This window comes from Malurus melanocephalus, unplaced genomic scaffold (genome assembly GCF_030028575.1).
Source record: "Malurus melanocephalus ecotype Western Australia unplaced genomic scaffold, MMel_1.1 scaffold_214, whole genome shotgun sequence".
Taxonomy (NCBI): Eukaryota; Metazoa; Chordata; class Aves; order Passeriformes; family Maluridae; genus Malurus; species Malurus melanocephalus.
Genome location: NW_026623446.1, coordinates 860,668 through 877,519, shown reverse-complemented (window position 1 = coordinate 877,519; position 16,852 = coordinate 860,668). Strand labels below are relative to the sequence as shown.

General features: G+C 35.7%; 1 protein-coding gene across 1 annotated transcript in view; it reads left to right on the top strand.

The window, feature by feature from the left end:
• The window catches only part of POLN (DNA polymerase nu), an 88,464-nt gene that overhangs the window by 34,594 nt on the left and 37,018 nt on the right, over positions 1-16,852 (top strand). The window contains exons 15-17 of the mRNA XM_057374040.1: positions 573-630; positions 2,122-2,199; positions 2,621-2,735. Of these exons, the coding sequence (XP_057230023.1) occupies positions 573-630; positions 2,122-2,199; positions 2,621-2,735 (251 nt within the window). The remainder of the gene's footprint in view (positions 1-572; positions 631-2,121; positions 2,200-2,620; positions 2,736-16,852) is intronic.

Below are 16,852 nucleotides of genomic sequence, written 5' to 3'. Positions count from 1 at the left end.
CCCAGACCTTGAAAGAAAAATCTGGTGTTTCTAGTCCTGCATGTTGGTTGATAAAATCAGCTCTGGTTTTTAACCTGGACTGAGGTACTGTAGACAATAAAGAGCCCCTTATTTATTTTATCATGCATTTCAAAAAAGTAGGAATAGATACTGGAAAAACAAAACAAAACAGGAAGCTGAAGATTATTCCTTTAGCCTTCAGGCAAGATTCACATATAATCTTTTCTCAGAAGATGTATCTGAAAGACACAGGTTAAAATAAGAAAAAAAATTATTTTTATTGTATTATTAATTGTCTTCTATGGTGCATCCAGAGATTAGGTTTTGGGAAAGCTGCCAGTGAGAAATTGTTCGTAGAAGCTTCCAGTTTTCAGAAAGAGCAAATATTSAAAAGTGTCTGCAGATGCAGAGTATGAAGATTCCTTTGAAAGGCAAAGTGGGTAATCTTACTTATTATATGGAAAAACTTGTTGACGCTAGTATCACTGATGCTTTTATGCTGGTAATAAATTTCATAAACATGTTTTCATAAACTTCCACTTACTAAGCATTTTTATTCTTCCTGTTTGTAGAACATTCAAGGTATCTCTAAACATCCAGTTACAATTAGAAAGAAACAGTACATAAAAGGTAAACTGTGTTTTTATTAAGATGAAAAAGCAGTTTTATCTAATTATTTTACTGTTATTATATTTTTAAGCAGACTGATAGCTTCAGCATTAAATAACAGATGATTGATGCTTTGTTATGCATTAACATTTAAACCACTTTCTCTGGTTGTTCCTGAAAAAAAAATTTGCTGTTTCGGCAGTGCTTTAAATAGTTACAAGCTTTTAGATTTTTTTGTTTCACTCACTTTTTCCAGATGAAATTATGCATCTTAAATATCCTAGGGATGATTTTGTGTGCATTCAGCTCATAGGGCACTGTCTGAGTCAATGTTTAAGCTGGGTCATTTTAATACACTCACAACTAAATAAAGTAGTTAGTCAGGTGTGTTGGTTTTGGTAACAGAAGTGAATTTAAGGCAGATGGTTCAGAGAGAATCAAAGTAAAGTCTAGAAAAGCACAAGCCAAGTGATAAAGAGAGAAACCCACAGTAGCAGWCTCAATTATAAAAGAGACATTTTGGGACATACATTTTCCTTTAATGCCTGCAGCCACAGCTGCTCCTTGTTGTGCTTGGTTCTCAGCTAAGGGCAAACTTTGTCTTTTCACAGCTATTTCWGTGTGTTGAAAATAATACAGGCCATTAAACAGGAGGCTGTGGAAGATAATGTAAAATTTTGACAGTAGTTTTATTTTATCTACATGATTCATTTTTACAAGTGTTTTTTTTTTAAGTTGCTATAAAAAACTGTGTCAGCAGGGGCATCATAAACCTGAGTTGCTGGGCATAACTGTGGCACATGAAACTTTCTGGAAATTTTGTTAATCTTTTATAACATGTGCTTCTCAAAAATGTATTCCTAAGTTTTTCCTATGTCAAGACACACTTGTTTTTTTCTTTTTTTCTTCACTTTTATGTTGACCAGATTGATTCTGTTGCATTTCAGACCACCATCCCTCTCTACAYTATGTGTATCAGCTGATATTCCTTGGATGCACTCAGTTTGTAGTACCTTGTGTTAGTGTTTCAATATATTAGTGGGTATTTCTATCATTACAGTTTGGATGCTTCTGACACCTGTATGTTCTCAATATTATATTCCCTACCACCTGTAGCTCAGAATTTGATTATTTACACATTGCTGCAGCATGTTCAAAGATAGAAAAATACAGWTTTTTACTTATTTTTAAAGATGCTTCTTTATGAATTCATCCTTTATTAGGTGATCTGTTAGATTAATGTTAGATATTGTTTATATTTGACAGCTTATGTTTAGGGAATGATTTGGTTTTGAGATCGGAAGGAAGCAGTACTGCAAGGGTGGTGGAGSTAGAGCTGTACATGACTGTTACAGACAAATTATTGGGATGCTGGCAGTTAGTGCTCTGCTAGGCTGCTTAAATTGTCATTTATGTGGCATTAGTCATGTGTTTGGTATAAAATCTCCTATTGATTGCAACACAATATTTTTGGACTGGTGTTTGGGATTTAAATGTCTATCTCCTCTCTAGGAAAAGAAGAGGACATAGTAACTATTTCCCCAAGAACATTGTTTGTTTCAAAAAAAGGATGTACATTTTTAGCAGCAGGTAAGAGAATGTGTATTATTATCCTCATGCATGTTAATATTCACAGTTCTGTCATCTCTTTTTCCCCTCTCCTTTAGATGACATATTTTACAAGGCTGTCAAATCCCTTAGTTTCAATTAATATTGTTATATGTGTATTCCTTATTATGCTTTGGAAGTGGCTGATGTTTAAGCCTTGTCAGTAGAAACAGAGTTAATAGGATTAATTGACACAGGAAGATAATGAAGTAATGAGACACTTTGTGATTCACAGCTGGAATATAACATGTTCAGGATGAACTTGTTACAAGCATCTGTCTTTTTTGAGCATGAAGAAGTGATTGAATACTCCAGGCTTACATTTTAATTTGTGAYAGTTTGATTAAAATGCAGGTATGTTTTTATTTTAGAACAATAGATTCATTTTAACACTGTTTTCTAGACTTTTCCCATATTGAGTTAAGGATCCTTGCTGACTTATCATCTGAACCAGAACTTCTGAAACTGTTCCAAGAACCTGAAATCACTGATATATTTTCTACACTTGCTTCTCAGTGGTAAGATTAAATGTTGCATATTTTAATAGTAATCAGAAAAAATAGTAAGAATAACCTATTGTATTACTGCATAATGATAACAAAAGACTGTATTTTGTTAGATCAGTATCTATTGTTCATACTATTTTAACACCATTAACTCCTTTCTGTCTTTTTGRTCCTTTTCTTCTCCACTGTGATTAGTTACCACATATCAAAATGTTGCAATCCAACTGGCCAGTATGAGCCTTGTGGCGAAAGCTGATGCAATGACATATCATGAATTGTGGTTGCTGATAACTTTCTCTTTGTGTTATCTTTAGCCAATTATTTTTAAAAATCTAGAGCAGCAGTTAGATAGGTTATCCATCTGAAAAACTGCAGAACACCTTTTCTCAGTAAAAGTACAAGCATTTTTGAAATTTACTTAGTTATCCAATAGAAGTATTGGAATCAAATTACATATATTTAAGAAATGGAGATTAGAGCTCATGGGATTCCTTTTCAACTAATAGGATTTAGTGTTTCCATTCTGATGGATGACTTGGAAAAGGWGGTACTCCAATAATTTTTAAAAAGGTAGATCTTTTATCTCCATATCTATCTAATTATTTACTGTTCTCTTCAGTATGCAGATTAAAAGATTAGCTATCAGAAAATATAGCTTTGAAGGTATTTTATATTGTTGTTTATATCATGGTGWTGCCTAAAAATCTCACTTGAGGCTGGGACTCCCCTTTTGCTCAAAAGTGCACAAGCATTCAATAAGTGACAGGATAGATGTCAAGAAACATACAGTTTCAACAGATAGGTCAGAAAAAGATTTAATAAAATGCTGTAGCATCAGGTTGTTTGAACAGACTGAAGATCATGTCAATATTAYGCAATTTTCTTATTTTCTCTTTGTCCTCTCTCTCTTTTATCTTTTGATCTCCGTTTTTRGTTGGAAGATTGTTATCTTAAAATTAAAACAAAAATAGGTATGATTGATTGAGCTCAATTCTTATCCTACAGTTTCTAAATTTTTGTAGTCATAGTTATCCCAGACGTGGTGTTTCCTACACACTTCCATAGCTCACAGAGTCTTAGAATCATTGAATGGTTTGGGTTGGAACAGACCTTAAAGACCAAATAGTTCCTGCCATGGGCAGGGACACYTTCCTCTAGACCAGGTTGCTTGAAGTCCCATCCGATCTGGCCTTGAGCAATTCCAGGGWTGGGGCACATTTGACAATATGCTCTGATGTCGTACAAACAAAATGGAGCTCATATTATAATTGYCCTGCTACCAACAACTGAATCAGTTCTTGAGGCATGTGCACTCTGGGAGAACAAAACTCAAGACCACAAACATCCATCAAATATATTTATGGAAAGATCACCTTTCTTTTAGAGTTTCTTAGAAGCTTCTCTTGATACTGTAATAAATTCTTATCTCTACATGATATTGCTAGAACCTCATGATGGAGTTAAATCCTTATTTTAGTTTGGTGGCTTATTGGAAATGTATGCATGAAGATGAGTCAAATTTTGTCTCAACTCTGGGCACAGCTCCAGAAATACCATTCTATTCAGCAATCTCATGGCTCTTGGCAGCCATCAAACTCTTGCAGTTGCTGCACGGTAACTTTAAATTTAACAAAATATTACAGGCAAATATTTTTATCAGATAGAATTGTCATGGTGTGTCTGCAAAATCATTACATAATGATTCTGCYGACTATTAAGCTTCAGAAAAGCTAATGCTTGGAATAAACTTTTTTATTCAATCTATTATTTGATTTATGAATCACAGAAACACGAAGGGTGTGTTTAATCTCATCTAACCTTGGACATCTGTCACATACTTGGAGAGATTCATTTGGCTGACTGTTGATATGCCTGTGTAATAAGATCAATTGCACATTAAAAGTGTTGAATACTCACCACTGAGAACAACAAAGGTCTGGGGTGGCCAGCTCAAATGTAGACATCTGTATTTGTTCTGACAAATTGAATTCCTCCTGTTGGGTCAGCTCCTACTGAATCATCTTGGATTTTTGAATGTTGTCCTTAATTTCTTTAGCACCAAAGAGAAGATATAAAATGACAGGCTTCACAGATGCTTTCTCATTCCAGATACTTATTCATCTCTCACAGTCCACTATTGATAAATAAAATCTTCAGGGCCAACAATTAGTCAATGGACTTTATTGTGGCTGGTTCTACTCACTGATATTAGAATGAGTTATGAAAAGAGCCAAATAAACAACAAACCTTTTATCTCTTCTTGGTCATCTGTTTTTCTCTGGGTCTTAATCCTTTAAATCTGTGCAACTGATACATGAATGGGCATAGCAAATGCTGTGTTCTGTTTGAAGGAATTGCCTGTTGTTACTATTTGTAAATATTTTCTGACATTTTTTGTACAACTTGAAAAACCTTGACCAAAAAAAAAAGGTTTTTTCTCTAAGCAATCTGTAAAGARTGGATTCATTTCTGAAGATCCCTCTCCAGAGACAAAATATTAAGTTAGTGTTAGTGTCTAGTAGCATTTCAGCTTCTGAATGCATGTCAGTTGGTATCTTTTGGCAGATTTTCTGTATCTAAAAATCTTTAGACTGATGAATATTAAATCATAAATAGAAAAGAATGCATTTTTGGGTAGAAATCTRAGCCACACTTCAGAGTCCAGCCAAGTTTTATATCAGTTTATTCACTTATTTTTTCTAAATTTCATGAGGTCTCCACTGAAATGTAACTCCATTCCTTAGCTGCACTTTATGTAAAGCCTTATGTCTGAAACCCAACCTTTAAAAAATCTTCCAGAGGCTTTTTATAGCATTTTTCAGGAAATACTCATAGGTGAGCAGTTTCTGCAAAGAGGTAAGCTCTATGAGTTTCTGATTGAATTAAGATCTTTTGTGTATAAAAGCTTTCCTTTCATAATTTGGTTAGGTATTCTGATCTGTTATTCAGCCTATCTCTGGTGCCTCAGAGATGTGTCTCTTTTGGAAATCTGTTGGATCTATGTTTCTATTAAACATCATTCATGTGGAATCTTTACACTGGTCATCAGTGCAGGTAGAGATGCACAGGTATGTGTCTGTCCAGACTGTTTCTRTATGTTGTAGTGAAAGGCTGAGTGCAGGCATTAACTTCCATGCTAAAATTCAGTCACGTGCAGCACAATACCCCAGCCACCAACCCCAGTGAGGCAACGCTCCTGGCCAGGCTGGGCTGGGATCTTGTGCTGCTCTGGTGAGCTTGCAGTGACAGCTCATTTGAGGAGAAACTCAGCTCCAGCACTTTGTGCTTCCCTGCACTGTGCTCAGCTGWTTGCTGGAGACACTGCCTGCTGGAGATAGTTTTTCAAGTATTGTGTGTGCTCTTTTGGCAGAACCATCTTGAAATGGCTGTTCAGATAAAACTCTGAGAAGCTGCAGTTAACTACCACAGAAGCACAGAATGCTTTGTGTAGGATGRGGCCTTTAAAGATCTAGTCCACCCCCCTGCCAGATACAGGGACATCTTCCACCAGACCAGCTTACTCATCACTGTTTTGTACGGCCATTGTATTTTCTGGTCATCTAACATAGTTATCCCAGCTAAAACTAAGATGATTGAGGTTTAAATGTTCACTTGTATATGCTTAGACCCGTTCCTCCTGTTCTCCTGTCTCTGTGATGATGATGGTAAAGTATTGCCAGAATTATCTTACAGTGAGTCCTGTGTTATGGCCTACAAAGAGAAAGCCTTAGAAGACTGTTCAACACCTGCTCTTGCAACACCACCACGAGTGCATTACATTAATGACATGCTGAACACATGGCAAAATTTCAAGGCTTGCCTAAACTTTTGAAAATTTATGATATAACGAATTCTAGCTACCTGCAAGTTCACCTTGTGTTACATTGTCTTGATACCCTGTGACAGTCATAATCCTTTTAAAATCAAATCATCAACCCAGTGCTGATGGTGATGAGAGCTGTTCTGGCAGCTGTCGGACCAGCCAAGAGACCTAATTGCCATTAGACATTCAAATGACAACAAACTTCAGCGTGAACTTTCTCTCACTTCTTTAGCTTTTACCCAATAAAWGAAAAATAAGTAATTGTATTTAAAGTGCTGTTGATCTGCTTATCTTTAAATTGCTTTCAAAAATAGATGCTGAAAAATAAGTTAAGTTTTTTAGGTCGTGTGCAATTTATTTCTTAGTTAGAGGTGTCATGATTACCAATTTCTTTGAAACTGTTCTTTTGTCACCCTGCTCAGTAGTCTGTTGTTCCTCCATCATAGTATATACTCGTATTGACCCTATTGAGTCAAAAACCAGGAAAAGTATCTTGRTTTAGCTAAGCACTTAAAACACATCATAGTATGGGATTTCATTCTATCTCACCTATGTCTACTTTCCTGCTTGAGTGCTTTTTTAAATGGAGGTAGTACTGCTTCAGAGTTCCTATGATTCGAACATTAATCCATACTTAAAATATTTGGGAAAGTCCTTTCCTTTGTTTCTTCGGAATCTGTCTTGGAGAACTGGARATCCCCAAAAGTGACAAGTTCAGCTGCATCCAGCAGTTCCCTCCATCAAGGGTCCTGAGGACAGCCAGGCTGTACAAATGCAACTGTGTTGTTTATGGCTCTGAACTGGTTTAGTCAATTTAAACTTGAAGATGTTGTCACTATGTTTGCTACAGACACTTCTGATATCTGAAAATTATCTTTATGTCCTATGTTTTATGTTCTCAAGCCAGAAATAGAACACAGATGTGAGTGTCATAAATGGCCTAGCAGATTTATGGAGCCGTTTTACTCTTTTTAAATTATAACTATGGATTGAGATGTTAAAACATGTAGATTCTATATCCTCATAAACCACRAGGTTCAGAAGAAAAGATCCTGTTAGTAGATGTGTTGCAAGTGAATTGAAGTGAAAGTCCAATACTCCCATATCCAGAAACTTAGGGAAGGGAATACCCAAGTGATTTATAATCTCTAGGGTTAATATTAGCATATGAAACAAAGASCATTCCCTTGACCACATTATTTCTCTGAGATTTAATAATATTTCTAGATTGTTTGTATTGATTTAATGTTATTGTCCCATGGTAAATATGCCTTTTCTTTAGATGGTATTTGCTGTTTAGAAAGGGGAGAAATTAAGAAAGATATTTAGTAAATTGCTTACAATATGATCTACTTGCAAGCGTAAATCTATTATTACTATAAACTGTGTATTTTCATTTCTGTGAGAGCAGAAAGATCATTTTCCCTGTGCACAAACTTATCCATGCAGTGATAAATTACCTGGGTWTTTTCTGTCATATATTCTGTGTCATAGATTGTAGATCCAGTGTAATGACATCCAAGTTGGTCTGTGCCTCAGAAAAATGCCTTTATAGATATCATTGTTAGACAGTTGTACTCTAATTCTTTTTCAGTATGGAAATCAGAGAGTATGAATCAGCTTGCCTGCATGCAATGAATTTTCCTTATATTCTATAAGCTAAAAGAAYAAGAGAGTATGGAAATTTAAATAATCTCTATTGAAAATATTTAGGTAGTACTATGTAGTAGAGGAATACCTCTAATACTGTTCAATATACAGATGTGTTTTGTGTTAACAGATATAATCAGAATAATCTGATAACTGCTGCCATTCCAGTCTGAAAACAGGCATTCTYTTTAAAGTATCAATTTCTAGCTCTGAACTGTAATTTAACCTGTACACATTAACTACTGATGGTGAATTAAAGAAACAAGGTAATTAGTGGATACTCTTTAAGGGTGATATTTACTCCGGTTATATCAATGAAAGGACGATTTGTGGCAGTTGTGTACAATGCTTACACTCATGGCAGCGTTTGAAAGAAGGCTGAAGAATTTGATAGTGGTCTGGTTGCTCCTGTTTCACAWTGAGATCTGAGTTTTGTAAAATCTAAACCACAAAATACTCCCTTCTCTCTCATCTGTCATCTGTTTCCTCATATTCATGCTATTAGTGCTGCCTTTTGTGTGATGATGGAGAGCAGCATGGATACTTGTGCTTCTTCCAGGTATTGAATTTACCTTCTAGTAAGTACTGGACATAATAATTGTTCACCTGAGTCTATGTGGCTTACACAGAGTTTAARAAAATGGCTGCAGATAAGAGGACACATCTCATAATGTCTTTGTAGCAATGACAGTTTGTATCTAAAAYAAGTAAGTGTGCAATTATCCTGGAATTCCAAAGAATTTATGAATTCTTTACCACCAATCATTTTGAAAAGCATTTCTTTCCATTTTTATAAGTGTGGGTTTGTCTGATGCTTTTAAGACATGGAAGGGTCTTCAGCTTATATTATCCTTGCCAGAATCAGAGGTGCTTGAACACTTGATTTCTAATAATCCTGGGAACTGCAGACTGTTTATAAAATGTTCTGAACAGGAAAGTCCCTCTTTCCTCGGCTGGTGTTTATGTGGGATYATGGTAATATCTGTTGTGAACTGTTTTGTTAGAGGCTGACATGCTGAATTTGGAAATTACTTGAGAAAAAGCCTAGAGAGAAGCAAAGMACAGAACTACTTGGAATTGGCATGTTGGAAGGAGAAAACGCTTTTTGTTATGTTTTTAAGTTGTCTTTTTGGGTTTTTTTTGAAGATAAATTCAACCATATTTGAATAAAAAGACAATGGTGAAGAAAGGTTTGGTTTGCTCTTTGCAAAATGTCTTCCTGCGGAAAGTGTGGAATTTTATTTCTCTACCACCTGCCAAGCAGGGGACTCAAGGAACTGATTATATCCAGTGATGGCCAGGCGAGCCAAACTGCTGCACACTGTCAGTTGGTCTGGTCAGAACTGTGTCAAAWCAGGGACTCTTGTTTTTCCAGCCTCTTGGCAATTCAGGGTACTTCCTAACAATAGCTCTATCTGTTGATACCCTGCTGAGTTCTGAAGAACACAGGAAATAAGCAGAGGTATTTTGGATATTCCTGAAATTAATCAAARTAAGTCCTCATGGGCTGAATTATACAAAAGATAACTGGGTCTGTTCAAAAAAGATAAGGTCAACTATGCACAAATAGTTGGTGGTAGGCTGACCAAATATATATACACCTGCCCATACCCATTTAATACAACTTTGTTTCAAATACATTGTTTGTACAAATAGATTAAAGATTAATCCTCCACAAAATAGTATTTTTAAAGTTAGTTCATATAACTGTATGGTATAACAGACATGGAATTCATTTAGGCTGCCTACCCAAATAGCAAGAGTAAAGTTCAGTTAATTAGTGATGAGATAAAGAGATTTCTGGGACACAAAAACCACATCTGTAGCTGAATGGTTTTTAAACAGGCATGAATATTTGTCTTTCTATATTAATTTTATGAAAATACTGTCAACAAGCTTGGACAGAGTCATTATTAATCAAGAGATGTCACCTGTGTGTTTGTTAGGTGATTAAGGAATAATTAAATAATCATGCTTATCCAGGTGGACTTTTACCAAGGAAACAGGAAGAGCTTTAGCTCTTCTCCTGTCCCCATTAACAGACATATGGTTACAAGATTCAGTCACAGGGTTACACAGCTCCCTCTCCCCAAATAGAGCTCTCTTAATTTTGTTTTTTCTTCTAAATAATGAGCTGTACCAGTTTAGGGTTTTTAGAGCCCAAAATTTGTCTAAAGATATTTTAGATAATCTAAGCTAGTTCATACATTCCTAATCGACTAGGACATATGATCTCTTGGATTAATTTCTCCACTCTTTATGAACTTGATGTCAAGTCTGAAATGAACTTGAGTTAACTTATTTCACTTCATCCATCACAAAATGGCAAAATCTTTGTTTTTAGAGTTGCAATGAAGAAGAGGCATTCCATGCCATTGAGCACATATGAAATGATGAAACTCTTTCAGTGTTGAGACAAATTACAATCATGTCTGCTCTTACCAGGGAGTGTTTGGGGTTACTTCCAGAATCCTGCCTTTGAAGAGAGCAACGTTTTCCTGTGTATTACATGGTGTCCTCATTAAATAAGTGTAACTGAGTATCTCTGCTGAAGTCTCTATTTAGAAGTATATGACTGTTTGATACTTAAGCTTTGTAGTTTGGCTGTAYAACTCATTAGTATTGATTGATTCTAAATCTGGAGATCCTAAACTCAGTGCTGCCTTCTAGGACACTCACTAAGGGTTARTATAACATTTCTTTCACTATCATTGACTTAGATAGTTTTATAATCCTCTGATGAGTTTTAATTAATTTCAAGGCTTCAACTTACTTTCCTTTTGTAAAATAGATTCTGAAGAAGCATTTTTGCAGTATATATATAATTTCTATTCTGATTTCTAATCTAAAATATCTCTCATCTCATATTTTTATTTAGAGTGATACTGATAAAAAGTGTGGAATCAATAATTTGTTTCTTACATGCAGTTGAAAGACACAATTTCAGTTTAAATGGGAAGGCATGCTCTTTCAAATCCAGTCATATTGAGGGACAGGTACTGTGTGCAGATACTACTCATTCTGAATCTGGTATTGAGTAACTTGTTTGGTAAAATAGTTGTGAGTGAGGTGGTGCCTCTTGCAGATCTTGCAGCCGTCATTATCTAGTAAAAGGGGAGGATATTCAGTTTGCCTTCTCGGAATCAGAGTTTTAAAACATTTTAAGCTCCAAGTTCAACACCTCGTGGGTGTTGTGTGGAATATTTTAACAGTATTACTTTTGCAACAAAGTGATTTCTATCTGTTTTGAAAGTCATTTGCAACAGYTGATATTAATGAAATTTAACACTTGGTTTGCACTCTGTATGGCAACCTATGGAAATTTCACMTTGTAGTTTACAGTGCCTTGTACAAGTGCAGCTGTGACTTTAGTTTAGACTGGCAGATAATAAAGCAGAGGGAATAAAGTCTTCAGGAAGCTTAATGGCTTTTGTTTTTAGAAGCTTTAAATAAACCAGGGAGTTAACTGGAAGTTTAACCAGACAGCTTAATTTTATGTCACATTGGCGGCTAATTATTATCGCACAGTAAATGCTTGCTTAACCTTCTAGAGTAAACAAAAAATAAARTTTGGCAGTTGCCACCACCACAACTAACACAGAAACTAGTGAGTAAACAAACTCTGAGGAGGCTGGACAGTCCTCAGTTGTTTTGTGGTATCTGATAAGTTTTAGCTTTGCTRATTTCATAGAGAGGTTTTCTTGTGTGTGTAAGTCTTATCTCCAAATGGTCATATCATTCTAGAGTAACTTTGGTAAAATGTTCTGTTTTATGAGCACASTCTAGAGCTAAATAAAATATTTCAGTTTATTTCATTTAACTCAACCTCAACTCTAGTGTCATGCTAAATTTTGATGAAATCAAGAATGTCAAGGCAATTAATTCTTCACTTTTACTTTTGCCTTTAAATCAGTATTGACCCAAGTCATGATAGAAATTCAAGCTGCAAGAGGTGTTTTTAGTGAAGATTGAAAAAGATGGGACAGGAAGTTTCTTATCCCTCTCTGCAGAACTCATTTGTTCAAAACCCTTATATATAGCATGACTGATTTATTCCTTTTTGATTGCCCGTCCAAGATATTTCAAAGTCTGTCTCTTATTTTYTTTCTATACTGTGTGGATGCAGTTTGATGTAGTGTGACATCTCTTTTCCCCTGCTTATTTTTCCTCAGCAAAGYATACATTGCTGTAACAATAAGATAGCTCCATGTTTTGTTCTGTGTAATATCTGAGATGGCATTACATCATCTTTTGATTATATGTTAAGAACTCTTTCTGGTGTTTATCTAAAGGCTGCTCTGAAGGTCCTTCTGTTTCTTTATGACACTTCTAACAGGTCCTAACAGACTTCTAAGATGTGTAATTATTTGATGCTCTGCTGCAGCTGCCTGTATCATCTCCCAAAATGACTGCTGTTCCTTCATAACTATTTGAAGCCTCTTAAAGAAAAGCTTGAAAACTATTTGTGATAAGAAAGATCTCCAAGGGCATGAATATGCATCTGATCCCTGACATTGTTCCTTTGTACAAATGGCCTCTGAGAAATTCTGTATCATCCCAGTTTGCATAGACCCCTTAATCCATTAAAACGTTTGTTCTTTCAGTGATGGTACTCATCACTGTTGATGTTCACAGTGGCACCTGACATGGATGGAGAGTTAGTTATCCTGACTTCCTCCTCTTCTGTACTCACAGACCCAGAGACCCTAAAATAAGACTGCCCTCTAGTCAATAAATTCCTTCAACAATCTCATGACTCAGAAATAAATATCATTTGTCCATGTTATTCATTATCTTAGAGGGACTATGGATGTGAGACGAAAGCCTTTTTTTTTTTTTTTTTTTTTTTTTTTTTTTTTTTTTTTTTTTGCTATAGAAGTGTAGACAAGGTGAAGGTTGCAGGGTAAGGTGTGTTCTTTCAAGAATCAGTGTCAGGGATTTTCTGTTCCAACTGACATATGTCCAGAATTGTGCATTTTTACAGAAAAATCTTCTAAAGGCCTTTTTCTAATGAAGAGAGCTGAAAATGAGTGCTATCTAATTTATCTCTTCAGTATCTGATACCTGAAACARCAACATGCAGGTAAATATCTTAATAAAGATAATGGATCACTTTGGTCCCAAATTAATCTCTCACAAATTGTTACTGATGATAGCTATAATTTATGGCATGACCTTGTTGCAATTGCTTTATCCGGTTGCCTGCTACTTTCAAATGTACCAACAGAAGACTTCTGACCCTCACAGCAAACTGCAAAGGCATGTCTTTATCTTCTGTAAAATACATGAAAACTGGATGTCATGCTCTTTAAAAGGAGGTTGAGGACTAAKGAAATAAATCTTCATGCAGTGGATTATAGAAGCTACTCAGACCAAATAAATTATTTTRTGATTAACTACTGGAAGAAGTTTTAAAATACTGAAGTGCTTCTGGATTCTTGCAAAAGTGTTTTATTGGGGTTATAAAGATTGTCCTCGTGCTAAATAGATATCAAATAAATTAAACCACAATTTGGTAGCGTGGCATACCCAAAGGGGAAAGAGACACAATGACAAAAATGTTTCTGAGAAGGATGACATCAAGCTGACAGCTGTAGTCTTCCATTCAAAGAAGTTGAAGACAATAAAAGCTTTTATAAAAACCTCTAAACTAAGTAAAACACAAAGTTAAACTCCTGAATGATGTGTTGTGACCCTTTCCTCTCTGTGTTTAAGTACATGACCCCTATATTTACATGGGAGATCCAAGCCAGAGTTCCTCCAATATGTGGAGTGACTGGAAAACAACTCTTCCTCTCCTGATGYCAGGKTGGGAATAAATATACATGKATATATATGTAATGCTATGTTACCCTTGTACCCTTTAGATAAGGAGGAAGAGATGTAGGGGGTCTGKTGTCCTATGGTGTGAGGAGTTTCTGTGTGTTATTCTGTAACCTTTTATCTCACTTATGCAAACCAAGTCATGATCAAATTGCAGGTACAAGCATTTGACATAACCTCTGAATCAGAAGTGGGAAACGCTTGGAAAGTGTTTAGAAGTGACATAGATAAAATAAATACAAAAACCTCTAATATATACTTAAGTTACATCAGAAAGGTTTAGCTTTCTATTACCCTTGACCTGCTGTTTCCCTTCTGGCAAGATGTTAGTCTTCAKTTTAGTCTTTGTAGGTGCTTTTTGTAGGACCTGTAGAATTTTAGAATGGTTTGGTTTGTAAGGTACCATGAAGACTATCTGATTTCATCCTCCTGTTTTTGGCAGGGGGCACCTTCACCAGGCCAGGTTACTCAGAGCCCATCCAGCCTGGCTGTGARCACCTGAAGGTATGGGGGGTCCGCAGCGTCTCTGTGGAGAAATTTCTTTCCTATTTTTAGCAAACTATCTTAACTGCGTTTCCACTCGTCTGGGCAKTCTAGACAAATTTCATTTTTCATCCTGCTGTCTCCATGCTCTTATGTGAAAGATAATCTCACAACTTTTTGTTTTGGATGTAGTTGTGTAAATGCCTCATAGTCACAGAAAGCATAGAAACAATACCCTTTACATCTCTGTATGATAAAAAGATTGAGATGGGTGAATTGTATATATCGTGTTTCACTCTTTATTGATGCAGGCAAAAGTAGTAATATATTTTGATATGACACTGTCTTCAAGGAAACTTTTTCCTAACTTCTTCCTTTTCTGTATTTTGTAACAGAGATTAGCCAGGCAAAAGTAATTCCAAGTTTGCTTCCTCATATTTCCTTACAAATGTCTGAGACAACTTATGTCTGAGCCTTGTCAGCATTTTCCGTGAGTCATGGAATAGCAGCTTTCAAAAAAAGTTTATTCTTGCTCATTGCATTAGCAGAGAATGAAGTGGGTTACAGGTAGCCAATTTTTTCCATATGTCTTGAATACTCATATACATTGTTATAGATATTCTGTTTGCCTGGGATATAATAAGGTCTGCTAAACTGAAAAAAGTGAATGTTCAGAATTTACCTCCTACATGGTCTACCCAATGGTGATACTGCTGTAAAACTGGGCTTTTCTAATTTTACTGGTTACATAAATTGTCTTTACCTGTTTATATCCCAACACAAACTTCCAGGCACAAACTTCCAGACTATAAAACCCTCATCTGCTATTAAACAGCAACAGGTTATTGAAAATGAGAGATTTATATAGTTCACTGATGAAAATAAGAAAGCTGTAAGAGCTGTCAAATGAACGAATGTGTATTCACTCATACATTCACTCCTTTATTGCGCATTAATGACCACATACAAAATTAATTTAATGGCTCTCCATCTCATTTCCCACATCAACAATTCACAGTTTTGGACTTGGATTAATTGGCAGATGCAATGGAGCAGCCAAGTTTGTGGCTTATTATGTCTGARCTTGGCTTGGCTGGAGTGTAATGCAGTTCAAGGCAATGCATGTCTGCCAGATATTGTGTTTGAGAAGTCTGTTCTGCCTTTTCCTGTGCATAAACAGTCAACTTCCGTTGCCACACATTTCCCAGAAATTCTGGAATGTCTTATCGCATTCTTTTAAGACTGATTTCCTCCCATTTCTACCTGTTCTCAAAGTTTTATTTTGCCATTGCTTGTATGTTATGGCTGGTGGCTTCTTTCATCTTGTTTTTTTTAATGTGCTTCTGCTGTGTGAGCTCATTTCTATATACTGAAATTCATATTAGTTATTTTGTATATTCTCTACAGGTAAAAATTAATCCATTGAGGTCTCTACTCTATTAAATGTGTTATTCCAGTTTACRCTTAACCCTTTTATAAATTGCGGGTACAATTGTTCTGTTTTTCTTGGGTATGAAGAAACTTGATGTTCATATGTTTTAACAACTTGAGACTTACTTCAGTAGAAGCTCTTTGAGGTGTCCATTAGACCCCATTAATATGTGAAAATATATAGTGAATTYTGGAGAAATTATAATAATAATCAAAGTATTTTCTCTGAAAAAGTAGTGAATTACATATTCCTCCTATTGTTTCATATTTGCACTTTGTTTCTTCATTTGATCTTATCCTTCCTTACTGTTTGCTATAAATTGTTTTTTCTGTTTTTTTTTACTCTCCGGATTAGGCAGTTATTCCCTTTTAGGCACACAGCCCAGTTCTTAGCAGAGACACCTTTTTAAAGACTTTGTGTATCTCAGCTCTCACTACGTTTGTTAGATATCCTACAATTTTTGGCTGCAAGTTGTTTGCTGCCCTCACAGGCCTTTCCAGATTGTTTAGCTCTGCTAACTCCTTCCCAGGATACTGAGATCTGCCAAGCTGAACATGTCTTCCAGCACTGAGGGCTGTTCTCTATTCTACCTAATAGATGTCTATCAAATAAAGTACTATAATGCAAAGTACTTACAAAGCAGTGCTAAACAAAGTAAAGGGCAAACAAATCAGAGATTTGGAAATAACCTGAGACAACTATGCAGGCAAGGACAGGAATGTAGGAGGTGAAATACTGCACATTTGGAGATTTGAAGATGGTGAACAAATGGATTTTGAACTTGAACTTCGCCCAGCATATTTGAGTCAGAGTAATGAAAAGGATGTCAGAAAATGGAAAAATACATTTCATGCTAGAACTAGTAACTATGTATTTATTTCCTACAGTACTTGAGGAATGTTGGTGTTTCCACAACAA